Raw genomic sequence first — 16496 nt, 5'->3', positions numbered from 1 at the left:
TTGTTTTCCTTTCTTCCCATGTCCCCAAAGTCCTACAAATCCTCTCTCCTAAATATTTTTATACCTGACCGTCTCCCCATCCCTACTGCCATGCCTTAGTTTAGGCCCCTAATATTACTGGAAAGCACACCCAGGGATTTCCCTGCCACCATTCTCATCCCCTCCAGTGGATTCTACCAGCTGCTAGGAGAAAACATAGATCTGAGCAGGTCTTTATTAAGCAGGGCTGAATAACTTCTAACACCTTTGTAACAAAACCCAAACTTCTAAGTATTACATACAAGGACCTTTATAATTAGCCCCAGACTACCTCTCCAGACCCATCTTCCACACACCCCCCCGACTCAAACCACCCCTTTCGGGACTTCCCTGGTGGTCTAGTGGTTAAAATCCATCCACCAATGCAGGGGACACAGGTTCGATCTCCGGTCTGGGAAGATTCTACATGCTGCGGGGCAACAAGGCCCGTGTGCCACAACTACTGAAGCCTGTGTGCCTAAAGCCTGCGCTCTGCAACAAGAGAAGCCAGTACAGTGAGGAGCCGGGGCACTACACGGAAGAGTAATCCCTGCGCGCCTCAACTAGAAAAAGCCTGTGCTCAGCAACAAAGGCTCAGCACAGCCAGAAATACACAAATAATTTTTAAAAAAAGATTTGTGAATAAACAGAGATTTTAAAACAAATACTCCTTTCTCACCCCTAATCCAGTCACACCAAAACCATTTATCTTTTTAAGGGTAACCCAGTGGTTAGGACTCTGCGCTTTCACTGCTGAGGGTGGTGAGTGACGTTTATTTTTTTAAATGTCGCCTCTTCAACCCGCCCCTGATCCTCAGTATAGCTTAACCACCCCTCAAACCCACCTTCATGTGGCAAACTTCAAACTCAGTTCAGGAGTTATCTCCTTTGAAAAGCCTTCTGGGGCCCTCTCCCCCTTCTTACATACCTAGTGCTCACCTTTAAGGCATTTATTTATCACAAAGGAATTGCAACCGCGTTTAACTCTTTTCATTCATCTTTTTTCTTTAGCTAGACCTCAGCTTCTGGGAGCGGGGACTGATATTTTTCCTCTGTGACCCTGAGCCTACCATGCATGCATGTTATGCATGCTAAGTCACTTCAGTAGTGTCTTTGCAACCCCATGGAATGCAGCCTGCCAGGCTCCTCTGTCCATGAGATTTCCCAGGCAAGAATACTGTAGTGGGATGCCATTTCCTTCTCCAGGGGATCTTCCAGACCTGGGGATTGAACCCTCTTCTGCTGCATCACCTGCATTGCAGGTAGATTCTTTACCCACTGAGTCACCTGGGACGCCCCTATCCCGGCCTGCCACAACATATGAAATGGACCAGGCAGTCAGTAAACACATACTGAACAAACAGCCTCCGGGCAGGGATTAAGATCAAAGTCATTTCTGAGTGCTTTCTTTTTTTTTTCTGGGTGCTTTCTGATGATCATCTTTCATACCTACAACTGAAACCATTTCTGAGTAAGAACCTCCTAGTAGGTAAATGAAGAGTGATAACTGCAGCTTGACCTAGATATGCAGAAGTACCATTTTTCATGTGAATCCTGTGCATTGCACTGCTCATATTACAGAACCCACACCCCTCTCACACCCCTGTCTAAACAGATAACACTGCTCTTGGAGGCACCGACACCTCTTTTGGCCCAAGCAGCAGTAGCAGTCCAGTTCAGTTCAGTTGCTCAGTCGTGTTTGACTCTTTGCGACCCCATGGACTGAAGCACGCCAGGCTTCCCTGTCCATCACCAACACCCAGAGCTTACTCAAACTCGTGTCCATTGAGTCAGTGATGCCATCCAACCATCTCATCTGTCATCCCCTTCTCCTCCCACCTTCAAACTTTCCAGCATTAGGGTCTTTTCTAGTGAGTCAGTTCTTCACAGCAGGTGGCCAAAGAATTGGAATTTCAGCTTCAGCATCAATCCTTCCAATGAATATTCAGGACTGATTTCCTTTAGGATAGACTGGTTGGATCTCCTTGCAGTCCAATGGACTCTCAAGAGTCTTCTCCAACACCACAGTTCAAAAGCATCAATTCTTCAGCACTCAGCTTTCTTTATAGTCCAACTCTCACATCCATACATGACTACTGGAAAAACCATAGCTTTGACTAGACAGACCTTTGTTGGCAAAGTAATGTCTCTGCTTTTTAATATGCTGTCTAGGCTGATCATAGCTTTTCTTCCAAGGAGCAAGCGTCTTTCAATTTCAAGGCTGCAGTCACCATCTGCAGTGATTTTGGAGCCCCCCCAAAAATAAAGTCTCTCACCACTTCCACTGTTTCCCCATCTATTTGCCATGAAGTGATGGACTGGATGCCATGATCTTAGTTTTCTGAATATTGAGCTTTAAGCCAACTTTTTCACTCTCCTCTTTCACTTTCATCAAGAGGCTCTTTAGTTTCATCACTCACCTAGAGCCAGACATCCTGGACTGCGAAGTCAAGTGGACCTTAGGAAGCATCACTATGAACAAAGCTAGTGGAGGTGATGGAATTTCAGTTGAGCTATTTCAAATCCTAAAGGATGATGCTGTGAAAGTGCTGCACTCACTATGCCAGGAAATTTGGAAAACTCAGCAGTGGTCACAGGACTGCAAAAGGTCAGTTTTCATTCCAATTCCAGAGATAGGCGATGCCAAAGAATGTTAAACTACTGCACAATTGCACTCATCTCACAGGCTAGCAAAGTAATGCTCAAAATTCTCCAAGCCAGGCTTCAACAGTACGTGAACCGTGAACATCCAGATTTTCAAGCTGGATTTAGATAAGGCAGAGGAACCAGACATCAAATTGCCAACATCCACTGGATCATCAAAAAAGCAAGAGAATTCCAGAAAAACATCTACTTCTGCTTTATTGACTACGCCAAAGCCTTTGACTGTGTGGGTCACAACAAACTGTGGAAAATTCTTAAAGTAGCAGTATAAGCTAATACAGATCCATAATCCCTTATCTGAAACCCTTGGGGCCAAGCGTATCTTGGAATTCAAAATTTGGGGCATTTTAGAAAGGTAACACATAATCTGTGTTGTATGTTATACAGCACCCAGCAGAGTCAAGGGAACATCCAGAAATCAATCACTTCAATATCTTCTTAGTGCAACTTGTAAGTAGTAATGCTTAGTGGGATAAATAAAGCCTATAAATAGTTTCCTGGCAGTTCACACAAGTCTTAACTGCCAAACTGAGCTTGAGCCAAACTTAGGAAAAAAAAAATTTTTTTCCCATCTTCAGAGCTTTTAGGACTTCAGAAATGCTGATAAAGGATTAAGGGTGGTAGTTAAGAGCATGGCCTTAATGCGTCAGAAAAGACTGGAATATGTCTACGTACATATATACCACATGTTTATAAATATACATATATATGTATATATTTAGACACACATATACACATGGGAAAGTCTGAAAAGCATACACTAAAGGTTAGTAGTAGTTATTTCTCAGTGGTAATTCTTTTTTTTTCTTTTTGCTTATAGGTACTTTCAAAGTTAGGTAAAATAAAATGTATTTTTTTTTGGTGTATATACATACATGGGCTTTCCTTGTGGCTCAGCTGGTAAAGAATCCATCTGCAATGTGAGAGACCTGGGTTCAATCCGTGGGTTGGGAAGATCCACTGGAGAAGGGAAAAGCTACCCACTCCAGTATTCTGGCCTGAAGAATTTCATGGACTGTACACCATAGGGTCGCAAAGAGTCGGACACGACTGAGGGACTTACTTTCACTTCACTTCATATATTCAGTTCAGTTCAGTTGCTCGGTCATGTCCAACTCTTTGTGACCCCATGAACTGCAGCACGCCAGGCCTCCCTGTCCATCACCAACTCCCGGAGTCCACCCATATATATACAGTGTACTATAAATATATAAGTACTATATATATACATCCTGGAGTATGAAATGGCTACCCACTTCAGTATTCTTGCTTGGAAAGTCCCATGGACAGAGGAACCTGGCAGGATACAGTCCATAGCGTTGCACAGAATCAGATACGACTGAGTACATACACACAAATATGTTCAGTTCAGCCATGTCCAACTCTCTGCGACCCCATGGACTGTATGTAGCCTGCCAGGCTCCTCTGTCCATGGGATTTTGCAGGCATGAATACTGGAGTGGGTTGCCATTTCCTTCTCCAGGGGATCGTCCCAACCTAGGGATCAAACCAGCATCTCTTATATCTCCTGCATTAGCCAACAGGTTCTTCACCACTAGCGCCACCTGGGAAGTATATACGTACATCAGTTCAGTTCAGTTCAGTCGCTCAGTTGTGTCCGACTTTTTGCTACCCCATGGACTGCTTTCCTGTCTGTCACCAACTCCTGGAGCTTGCTCAAACTCATGTCTGAGTCGGTGATGCCATCCAACCATCTCATCCTCTGTCATCCTCTTCTCCTCCTGCCTTCAATCTTTTCCCAGCATCAGGGTTTTTTCCAATGAGTCAGTTCTTTGCATCAGGTAGCCAGTGATTGATTTCTGTATTGGAGCTTCAGCTTCAGCATCAGTCCTTCCAATGAATATTCAGGACTGATTTTCCTTAGGATAGACTGGTTGGATCTCCTTGCAGTTCAACAGACTCTCAAGAGTCTTCTCCAACACCACAGTTCAAAAGCATCAATTCTTCGGTGCTCAGCTTTCTTCATGGTCCAACTCTCACATTCATACATGACTGCTGGAAAAACCACAGCTTTGACTAGACAGAGCTTTGTCAGCAAAGTAATGTCTCTGCTTTTTAATATGCTGTCTGGGCTTTTCTTCCAAGGAGCAAGCATCTTTTAATTTTATGGCTGCAGTCACAATCTGCAGTGATTTTGGAGCCCAATAACATAACGTCTCTCACTGTTTCCATTGTTTCCCCATCTAGGATGGGACTGGATGCCATGATCTTAGTTTTTTGAATGTTGAGTTTTAAGCCAGCTTTTTCATTCTCCTCTTTTACTTTCATCAAGAGGCTCTTCAGTTCCTCTTCACTTTCTGCCATAAGGGTGGTGTCATCTGTATATCTGAGGTTATTGATATTTCTCTCGGCAATTTTGATTCCAGCTTGTGCTTCATCCAGCCTGGCATTTCACATGATGTACTCTGCATATAAGTTAAATAAGCAGGATAACAATATACAACCCTGATGTACTCCTTTCCTGATTTGGAACCAGTCCGTTGTTCCTTGTCCAGTTCAAACTGTTGCTTCTTGACCTGCATGCAGATTTCTCAGGAGGCAGGTAAGGTGGTCTGGTATTCCCATCTCTTTAAGAATTTTCCAGTTTGTTGTGATCCACACAGTCAAAGGCTTTGGCTTTTGTACATAGCATGTACATGTACGTACATAGCATGTACATGTACGTACATAGCACTATATATATATGTGTACACACACACACACACACACACGTATATATATAGAGAGAGAGAGGCTTTGGAGTCAGACTTGGTTCCATTTCTGGCCCTGCTACTTACTAGCTCTATGACCTTGAAGAAGTTATCTCACTTCTCTAAGCTTCTGCTTCCTGAACTGAACAAAGATAACAGTATCTGCCTCCTATGACTGCTGTCTTCTTTTCCTATGGTTAATCGAGGCTACCCCTCACTGCGTGACCAGAAGGGGCTCTAGAAGTCAAACCAGTAAATTCAAATCAAAATTCAAGTACTCTATTTCTTTTGAGAACTGCCCAAAACGCAGCTACGTTATTTCTTATTTCAATTGCTCCTCTTGCCCTGGCTTCCCCCTGCACGTCCCCCAGTTTTTCACAGATTTTCCCAAGATCCAGGCCACTGCAATCCAACAGATGATGGAAATGCTCTATAACTGCCCGAAAGAGTAGCTATTCGCTACACCTGAACAGTTAAAATGTGGCAGGAGTGAAAGAGAAACTGAATTGTTAATTTTAGATACCTAGAGTAAATTTAAATAGCCACATGTGACTAGGGACTACCACACTGGCCACTGCAGTTCTAGATCTTGTTTTTTTCTTCTCCAAGAATCATTGGCCATCATGGTCAGTTCTAAACACAGCTACCCAGCTGTGTCTGGGATCAGGCCCTCTGCTGCTCACGTCTACAGGACGCTCTGTGCATGGGTGGGTCCCAGGTAAGGCTGTGCTTTGACTTCTGGCCTTCCCCTGGGCTCTCCCTTCCATCACAGCCCAGTCATCTCTCCGTCAGCCTGGTTTGCCAACCTGCCCTTCGCTCACCCCTCTTCTTGGGTCGCCGGGTCCAGTTAGCCATCCGTCTCTTCATTCTCACCACTGCCTTCCGCCAAGCCGTCCTCTCCTCGCCTGTTACATCAAGAGCCTCCCAACAAGAGATCTTCGTGCTTCTCCTGACCCGATCTGCCAATTTTGTCTCTGGACTTGGCCAGGTTAAACTCTGATTTCATCTCTCCCTGCTCTAAAACTTCCAGTACACCACTGCCTGCAGGTGAAGGTCCAAAACTGGTTGGACTGGCACAGGAGGCCCTTTGCAAATTGGTCCTGCACTCTCTCACCATCTGCCACCTGAAGACAGCCGATTCTAATCAGACAGGTTCCCCGTGCACGTCGCCCTCACTCTGACTTCTGGACCCCTCTCCTCAAAGCCCAGTCTCAACTCCTCCATCACCAAGCCCTCCACGACCACACTAGCCCTCGGCAGTCATTTCTCTCAATTCTGAAGGCCTTCCAGTCTGTACGACTTGTCTAGCATTTTAAGGGTCATTTGAGTGTTTTCAGAAAAGCCATGGGGCTTTGGAATAAATGACCTGGCCATTTTACTGGCTCCATCCATAACCTCACAGGAAACCTCAAGCAAATTACTTCATTTGTTTTCTCATTTGTAAAATGATGATAACACCACTACACTTAGAGAGAGGCCGAAAGAATAAACAAATGAAATTCTAAACAGGTCAAGAACCTTGCACCATGCCAGGTACACAGCACATACACAGGAATGGTTAGTTCTCTCCCCTCTGCCTTGCCACTCCTCATCCCCCTCAGCCTTGATAATGATGACGGTCATTTACCAAGTCCCCTCTAATATTAATAGCTAGGCTTGCGCTACATGCTTCATGTGTTATTTCTGATTATTGGCCTTATTTTACAAATAAGGATACTGAGGTCCAGAACAGGGAGCAGACACGCCCAGCGACACAGAGCTAGCCCAGAAAAACAGCAGAGTTGGCATTAACAGTCAGAACTCCGCAGCCTCCCTTTTGCCAACATGAGCACAACATCTTCAATGAAACTACGAACTCTTAGAAGTAAGTACTATATAGAGAGAAGGATTAAGTCGGTTTGGATAACAAAGCAAAAGTACCACCCTGGTCTGCACAGGTTGTGTGGGTGTGTGGCTGTCACTACTGGGTGACGGTCATGTCCTGCCGCTTTCTGAGCATCTACTAGATAAGGCTAGGAGGCGGTGTCCCTATCTCCTCAGTCACTGGCCCTGGCATTCCATTTCCAGCACACTAGAAGAACCTGCAAAACCATGTGAGCAAATTACTCGGCAATTCCAATAGGCAGGATTAATGCTTCTTGATGCTGTGTACACACCACCAGGGGGACGCCCCATGGCCTCTCTGAGTCTAAGACAAGCAACACATACTAGCAAGAGATTCATTTACTTTACAAGGAATCAGACCGATCCCGATCCAGTTACCCAGATCTGAAGTCAGACTGTGTTAACAATGACAATGATAGTAATATTATCATGAATAATATTAATCGCAAATACTTGAGGCTTACTGCATGTCAGGTATGGTTTTAACCTCCATATGTATACTTAATCTTCACAACTCCTCCATGAGGTAGATGGCATTATTATCTCCACTGTACAGACTGAGAAAAATACAGAGAGGGTAAGTAACCTGCCCGAGAACACACAGCTAATTAACAGTACAGACAGGATTCAAACCCAGGGCATATGGGTCAAGAGTCTGTGCTGGTAATCAAAAACTATACTAGCAGAAAAAGGTGACATGCAGAAAGCATTTCTGGCAGAGGAAATAATTCCAGCGCAGAGACATGGCATCATGATATGCTCAGAAATAAGTCATAACAAGTAGTATAAATAAATAGACATGTAAAGTTTTGTTTGAGGAGCATCAGGGGGATACAAAAGAAGAGTGTTAGGGTTAAGGCTCAAGCATTAGATTCAAACAGATGACCTGAATCCTATTCTCACAGTCACTTATCCTCTCTGAGCCTTAGTCTCTCCATGTGAAAACTGGACAACCTCTTACAGAACTTTTCGGTGCCCAGGGTGAGGCCCACATACCCAAAGTAAGCGCTTACTAGATGTTAACTGCCAGTGATAATAATAGTCATAAGAATAATCGATTTTTATTTATAACTATAATTTTATTGTTTTCATTTATTAGGAATAGATTTTTATTATATGTATCAAGGCCAAACTGTAAGACTCTGAATCCCAAATGGAGTTTGGATTTGACGCTTATGACCAAAGGGAGCTAAATATATAGCACACACAGGGCAGAGAACTCTTGAGAGAAGCCCACAGCCCAGGGCACCCAGCATTATAAGAATGGAAAGAATCAATGATTCCTATTCCAACCTGGCAACCATTCCAAACAGTTGTTACTTTTTTGAAAATCAAATAACCATGCTTCTTAGTCCTTTCCTTCCTTTCTTTCCATCTTCCATCTTAAAAAAAAAAAAAATTCCCACTATCTCATGTCTTTAGGAAAAAACACCATAGTTTTTAACAATTCACGTGAGCAGAGGCATCTCTAAAAACACATCCCAGGCCCTGCAAACCTGTAAGCCCTGGTCTCAAAATCCAATGTGCCCCCTGTGCAAATCCAACTTGGGCTGTTGTTGTTGTTTAATCACTCAGTAGTGTCCGACTCTTTGAAACCCCATCGACTGTAGCCCACCAGGCTCCTCTGTCCATGAGATTTCCCAGGCAAGAATACTGGAGTGAGTTGCCATTTCCTTCTCCAGGGGATCTTCCCAATCCAGGCATAGAACCTGCAGCTCCTACATTGGCAGGTGGATTCTTCACCACTGTGCCACCAGGGAAGCCCCCAATTTAGGTTAGCAAGGACTAAATATCACCAGCAGCCACAGGTTATAACGGTCACAGGCTACTGGAGAGATGACTTGACTTTTTCCTCCAGGCTCTCGCTTTGCTGGCCTTCTGTGAACTGTCTGTGGTCTGGTGATAAAACTGAAAGAGAAGTGGGCAAAAGCAAACCAGGAAGGGGTTGAGGGGTGGAAAGAAGTGCAGAACCTGCTTAAAGAGGAAGGAGGCAGGCATCCTTCAGGCAACAAAGCACTTGAGCTAGGAACTGTTCAGGTCTCAAAGGTTCAAAGACATTTTTTGAGCACCTACTGATATACAAGGCACTGGGCTGGCATTTGGGGAGGAGACAGGATGCAAAATGCTAAGAGCAGCACGTTGGAGCTTGTACAAATGCAGATGAATGAACAGCCAACAAAGATTTGAAAAAGCACAGAAATAATAAGCAATCAGGTCTGAAGTAAGAGGAAATGAAGGTGAGGTGGGGATGATAAGGCTCCACAGAGGGGCTGAGGCCAGGCCTGCAGAACTCAGATGCCCCACTGAAGAATCTGAACTTTCTTCCGCAGGCTACAGGGAGTGGTGCAGCATTCAAGTTCACAAACAAAATAGCAGGGCGTGATAAAAGTTACCTTCTAAGGCAAGCCCCAAGGGAGGAGAAGACCTAGGGGAAGACTTGTAAAGACAGCACTGCACTAGTTCAAGTAAGAGGACACCAACGTGAACTACTGGGACTTAATCTCTTTAATTTTCAAAAGATTTTTAAATTGCAGGGGAAAAAATGGACCAAATTTGGTTATTAGACATGGGGAGGGAAGAGTCAAGGATGACTGAGGTTTGTAGTGATTGTATTGACAGAAAAGAAACTGGAGGAAGGAAAGGAGTAAAGACGAGAATGAATGGTGTAACTTGGAACAAACCAGCCTAGGAAAGGCCCTGAGGAGGGCAGCCAGTTTCTAAGCTCTTGGAGGTGGGCACCTGCAAATCCTAAATGGGTTTCCCAGAGGAAGCCCCCCCTAAATTAGAATTTCTACAGTCCTATGAGACCTTCTAGGAGGCAAACTTTCACTCCTATCTTACAGACAGAAGAGAGGAAAGTCAAGAGGAATGTCCAGTGTGATACTAACATACAGTAGAGAAAATAAAAATTAAAGTAGGCCACGTAGACATACACTTTGCTCAAATCCTTAGCCTTCATCCTTCGAGCTTTAGTTCACATATGCTCCACTGGTAAAATCTACAAGTGTGTTACAGTAGTTTTTAAGCAGCAAACAAAACAAGCAAGCTAGTGAGCGTCTATGTCTGCAGACTGTCTTTCCTCTAGTAAATATTGATGCCTCCCTCTTCCTGAACTGAGGACTCTCCCTGAGGACTCTCCTGTGCAAAGCACCCCTTCTAAGGGAATGTTTGTGGGTCATCTCACTTGCTGCATGCTCCCACTGTAAAATTCCACAACCTGTTTTCTGAAGGAGAGAAAAGTCTTCAGGGGGTTCTCCTGTTCAAGAAGCAAGGGGAAGGGAGAAGGGAACAACACAAGAAGGAAGAAAAAGGAACAGAGTTCTCTTTTGTTTAAAGAAACAAAGTGAGCCCAATTAATTCGCTTAGGAGCCAGCAGAGCTTCCCACAAAGGTGGAGATGATGGGCAAGAGTTCAACGTGTAAGATAAACATCTAGGAAAATTCATTTTCTCTGTGCTAAAAGGGTATGTCAGTCACACAGATTTTATTTATTAAGAGGAGGAGGAGCAAGGAGACTGACTGACCCCAGGGGCTGTTTTTCCAACATTCTCACTGGCTTCTACCCTAGTAATCTAGGTTACCCTTTATGCTACCCTGAGTTATAAATAGCATTCATTTCCTTTCTCAGGCCACACAGACTTCAATGCTTTATTTCCTGGGTCCAAGGGAAAAAATACCCATAGCGCATCTCATTCTGAATTTGAGTTACTACAAAGCCATCTCGTTTTGAATCAACCATGGAATCAGAAAACCACTTCAAAATACCAAAATGAGTCTGTTGTTACCATTTCATTGAATTAGCCCAGAATAACCCCAGTGGGACTTCTGAGTGGCTGCTTCCTCTCTAGCCCATAGCTCAGAGTCCTCCAGAACACAGCTCCAGGTCTTTGAGGGTGTGTGGGATGAGGCAGGTGAATATTTTACACAATGACAGGGTAAGCACTGAGTCAGATGCAGATTCCCCAAGGGGTTTTCTGGATAAGAGCACCTTCAGTTGGCTAGACAGAAACAGGAAGGCATTTCTCTTTATTTCTTTTTAAGAAAAGAAAAAGCTACACCACAGAGCAGTTAGCTAAGTGAAGAAGCATAAAGACCCCGTACTCACAACAGCTACTTGTGTGGGACCCATGCGAGGCCTTGACATCTGAAGAGGGCAAGAGAATCAGGTGAACAGGCTGTCGCTCAACCAGAAGGCTTATATCTCACTTCCACATCACAACTTAGCTCAAAGATCCTGGTTTAAACCTGAGAACACTGACCCCAGCCGAAAACTAGCTGCATTTCACCTTTCTGCAACCTCTACCAAGTTTGGCCTGACACTCCTGAAGGCAGGAAAGACAAATCAAGAGGAAAAAATGGACATTTTGGAGAGATGCATCCAAGTGAGATGTTTCCTTTCTCTACCAAGACAAAGGCAGGGAGTGAAAACCAGATTCACTTTGCTCCCCAAATAGTTAGACCTTGACTAGCCCCACAAGGTCCCCTTCCTGCTGAGCCAACCCCACACTCACTCACCTCTGTGAATCATCAGATCCCTCTCTGTCACTGTCAGCTCCTTGGAGAAGCCCTGTTTCTTCTGATGCATATCACACACAGCATTTTAAAGCAATGCTCGGGTTCGTTCCCTGAGCCATTAGGAAGTGGGTATTTTTATTACACGCATATAGGAAGCAGCAAATTCCCTATCTGTTTCCCGCTGGGTCTGGACTGTCTGGGACATTCAGAAGAGGTCCCAAGGGTTCCCCCTACTTGTTGTAGATGACATGACTCTCCTCTGAGACCTCTGAGACCTCTGAGACCAAAGAACTCTGCAAACACAGCTACCCAAACAGAACTAGAGGTCCGCTGCCATTTCTTACCAGTTGTAATATGAGCAACTTAGCATTTGACAGTGTAATCCCATTTATTGTAGGGATTATGATAGGGACAAATCATTTCAAATTAAAAATGAAACCAGCACCTTGACAGTAACTCTTTACCAGCATGCAGCTAGTTTAGGATTTTTGAAAGATCACAAGAGTCTGAGATCCCTTTGCATTCACAACCCAGCGGCAGATAACTGCTTCAGAGCCATCCTGTCTCCTCACAGAAGACCTCCCTCCACTCAGGAGATGAAGTCCTTCAACAGGATCTGGCGTGCTGGCCGAAAAGACAGAACCCACCTCCTTCTGCTGCCATCGGGCCTGTCTTCCAACTGTCTGGATGCTGGCAGTCTCTTCCCAAGGGCCAGGGAAGGATATGTTCTTAACCTGAAATTGTCACCTGTCTCAGTACCAGAGCCCAGAATGTCATGGAAATTGATGCAAAAGCTGTCTCAAGATCAGCTCTTCACGAACTGAGATAAGCCCATGAGACACAAACTATCAGCACCATCAGGTGCTGTGACCGCGTCTTGCGGCTGCAAAGAAGGTAAAGCACAAGCACGAAGGAAGTCCTTTGCTCGCTTCGCTTCCTCTCATTTTACAAACTTGTGCAATGTGTTATTCCCCCCCACCCCTCACAGTTTCCAAACCTGGTAAGAGCAAGTGGAGTGCCGGCCCACGCTTACACAGGTACTTGACAGTTCTCTATCAAGTGGCTGAGAAATGGGACACAAGTGGGTACTCACAGTCATGCCAAAGCTTGGACCTAACAGGAGCTGCACGGGCACACCCAGGAATAAAAAACGCCAGGGAGCCCTGGACAGAAAATCCAGGAGCTGGACAAAAACTACCTCCTCCCAAAGCACCAGACTGACCCAAATTTCAGCCGGGGGACTCTCACTCTCCAAAAGACAACCTCCTGCTCAACAATCGGCCTTTTGTGCTGCACAGCCTTATCCAGCAAGGGCTGGGTGGATTAAAAAAAAACCTAGTCTCTTTTACCTGCAACCTCACCGTGGCCTCCAAGGCCCAGGGTGGACAGGGCTCTCCTGGACTCCCGGTCTGCGCTGAGTCCAATCTCTCAGAGGGGCTGAGGACCGACAGGAGAGCCAGGCAGCCCCAGTACACACACCAGTCCTCACCCAAAGGAACGCTCTGTGATGGGGAGTGCACCCCCACACAAGTGAGACTCGAACGTCAGGATGGAGAAACTGAAGCTCAGAGAGGGGCAGCCACCTGCCCCGGGTCACACAGCGAAGCAGGAACAGAGCTTTACTACAACCACAGTCCCGGCCTCGGGATTCCTGAATACCCCCACTGGCCCGCGCCTGCCCTCATCACGGCGGGCTGAGAACAACTAACATCCCCACAGCCCTTCAGCCCCAATGTCCCCGCCTCCGTAGGGCCAGGACCTTGGTCTTCGACCCAGGCGTCCGCCGGACAATCCCGCAGACCCCGCCCGCCCGAGGGCCAGGCCCACCACCGCCCCTGACCCAAAGCCCCAGCCCAGCTTCCCACCTCCCACCACACCTGCAGAGTTGCGCTCCCGAGAGCCGGCGGCGGCGGACATTTCCCTGCCAGCTTCCTCAAGCTCTTCATCTCGCTGCCCGAGCCGCTCCGCCCCCAGCCCCGCCCCCCAGAGGGGCCCGCCCCTGCGTGCGACCCCCGCCAATCGAAGGCCGGCCTGCCCCGTAGCCCCGCCCCCAAACAGAACGGGCCCCGTCCCTGAGGCCAGGTCTCCTCCAATCCCTTTCGCGCCTTCCGAGACCGATACCTGCCTCCGCCAATTCTGGCACGCCCCGGCCAGGTGCCTGGGGCCGAATTCCAGGCTTGCGGCGTGGGCGGCGCGGGCTCTGGCTCAGTGCCCCTGTATCGAGACAGCCACAGGAACTCAGGATCTGGGGTCGCTGGGTCGAAGCCTGTGGAAGGAAAAAGGAGGGAATACTGAGCCACGGGCTCGAAGAGCCGGTTCCACCGCGGCACGGTTGTCCGTCCGTGAGCAAATCGATCAGCTTCTCGGGGAGGCTCCAAGTCTGTTACCCTCTCGCACAGGGTGCACCTGAGACTCAAATACAATAATAAATATGAAAACGAAGTGCTGTACCAAGGTAGACCAGCGCCACTCCTCCGACCTGGTGGTGACTATGTGCCTAGGTCAGTGCTTCACAAATATATTACCTCCGTAATTCTCACAACTAACTTAAGGAAGAAGGAAACTGTCCTTCCGTAGCAATGATTATCCCATATGCCAACTCAGCCCAGGTGCAGTCTAAGGTGGAAGAGTGAGTGGCAGAGTGGGAATTCAAATAGATGTCAGTACTAGAGAGCCGGTTGGAGGCTTTAACTACCCATGATCTCCATCAACAACTCCCAGGCCTCTCCAAAAAACACACTCTAAGTAAAAGCAGTGTGCTTGCTATGAATGACACATTTAAGAGAAGCTCCATGGTTCCCTCTTAACCAGATTGCCATTCCTCTTTCCTAGAAACCCTTGAGTCCTCTCTGCCTCTCACTCAAACCCAGGTATGCCTGACTCCCAAACACTTGCTGTTTCCTATGCTATCCTGCCTGTCCCCCTTGTAGAACTGCATGACCCTGACCAAACTGAACTGGATTTGTAAGAACATCACAAATGAAAAGACTTGGGTTGCAGGACTGATTATGGCACTGCCAGGCATGGCTTTTAAAATATTTTCAGCATTTACATGCTATTAACCCATACTGTACCTCATCTGATCCTCACAAAACTCTTAGAGTAGTAAGTAAGGCAAGTTCATATTTCCATTGTACACATAATAAAGCCAAGGCTTGGAAATTCCCTGGTGGTCCAGTGGTTAGGACTCTGCACTTTCACTGCATGGCTTCAATCCCTGGTAGGGGAACTAAGATTACACAAGCCGTTCAGTGCAGCCAAAAACAAAATACACACAAACACACACACTCACACACAACAATAAAGCCAAAGCTCCAAGAAATTAAATATATTGTTCACATTCACAGCTAGGAAGTGGAAGAGCTGGGATCTGAACCAAAATCTCTGGACTCCACGGACTTTGGAGGTATAACTTGGGGTTCCAAACCTGGTCGTATTACTGCAATTGATGAATGACTTCTGGTAAGGTACTGTGTGTCAATTTACTCTATCATGTATAAAACAGATACCTATACTTTGCTCAAAAGACTCAGCAGAAGAACATGGTTGTTGTATGTTGTCTGACTATCTATAAAAATGTATGGCACACAGTAGGTACTCAATTCATGTTGGCTAATTTTTTTCTCTAACTGCAATCTCTTGACCAAGACACTTCTACTCCCTGACCTTTTGTGCTGCACATTATTCACCAAGGACTGAGTGGGAAAAACCTAGTTACTTTCACCTATAACCTCTTCTTGGACTCTGGTCCCTTTATCTATAAAATGCAAGGGTTGGGCAGGTGGATTTCCAAGAGCCTGTCGGCTCTGAGAGTCCCCTCTCACCCAATTCCTTTCTGAGGAAATCCGTCATGACAGCTACTCAGAGAACTTGAGTTAGTATAGTTTCCTTGCTGGTTACCTCACACGTAGACCCCAGGAGTAGGGAAGAGGAGTAAGCCTAAGAGAGGAAAATCATCGACTCTCCTCTCTCTTTCATTCTCACAGACAGACATCAAGTTCTGTTACTCCATTCAACAAATATTTATTGAGTGCCTACCAGGTGGTGCTAATGGTAAAGAATCTGTCTGCCAATGCAGGAGACATAAGAGACTCTGATTCAATCCCTGAGTTGGGAAGATCCCCTGGAGTAGGAAATGGTAACCCTCTGTAGTATTCTTGCCTGGAAAGTTCCATGGACAGAGGAGCCTGGTGGGCTACAATCATGGAGGCCACACACAGTTGGACACGACAGAGCATATGTACACATCTAGGCACTGTTGTAACCACAGTGGGTTAAGTTGTAAACATAACCCGAACTCACTGTTCCCATGGCACCTTCGTTCTCATCAGTTTGATCTCTCCAGTCCATCCTCTCCTCCCCATCCCCATGATGACCCCTGGTCCAAGTCTCATTTTTTATGCCTGAATCACTGCAATACATCCCCACTGATCTCCCTGTTGGATGTTCCCTCCTTCTGCACCAGTTGCTGGAGGAACTTCCCTAACATGCAAATCCTGCCTTGTCACTCCTCATTTTAAAACTCCATCAGCTGTCCACAGGCTCTAGAAAAGTCCAAGCTCTTCATTGGTCATTTAAGACCCTTCATGTACTATCTCTGTGGACCTCTCCTGGCTCAGCTCACTCCACAGCCTCCTCCCACCCCAACTTCAGTCCCACCCAGTGACTTGCTCTTAACTGCAAATGTCTCTTTTCCTGCTTGTTG

General features: G+C 46.1%; 1 protein-coding gene across 2 annotated transcripts in view; it reads right to left on the bottom strand.

Moving 5' to 3' along the window:
- Positions 1–13743, bottom strand: part of INPP5B (inositol polyphosphate-5-phosphatase B) — a 40335-nt gene extending 26592 nt beyond the window's left edge. The window contains exon 1 of one of the 2 annotated variants that reach the window (XM_081495219.1): positions 13667–13743. Coding sequence is in view for 1 of the 2 variants with exons in the window: in XM_081495218.1 (XP_081351344.1) it covers positions 13669–13708 (40 nt within the window). In the remaining variant the exon portion in view is untranslated. The remainder of the gene's footprint in view (positions 1–13666) is intronic. The other variant, XM_081495218.1, reaches the window with a different exon arrangement.
- Positions 13744–16496: the final 2753 nt, after the last annotated feature.

The sequence above is a fragment of the Giraffa tippelskirchi genome, chromosome 5 (genome assembly GCF_054371585.1).
Source record: "Giraffa tippelskirchi isolate mGirTip1 chromosome 5, T2T-mGirTip1v1.2.pri, whole genome shotgun sequence".
NCBI lineage: Eukaryota > Metazoa > Chordata > Mammalia > Artiodactyla > Giraffidae > Giraffa > Giraffa tippelskirchi.
The sequence above is the reverse complement of the archived record's forward strand: the minus strand, read 5'-3'. Positions and strand labels throughout refer to the sequence as shown.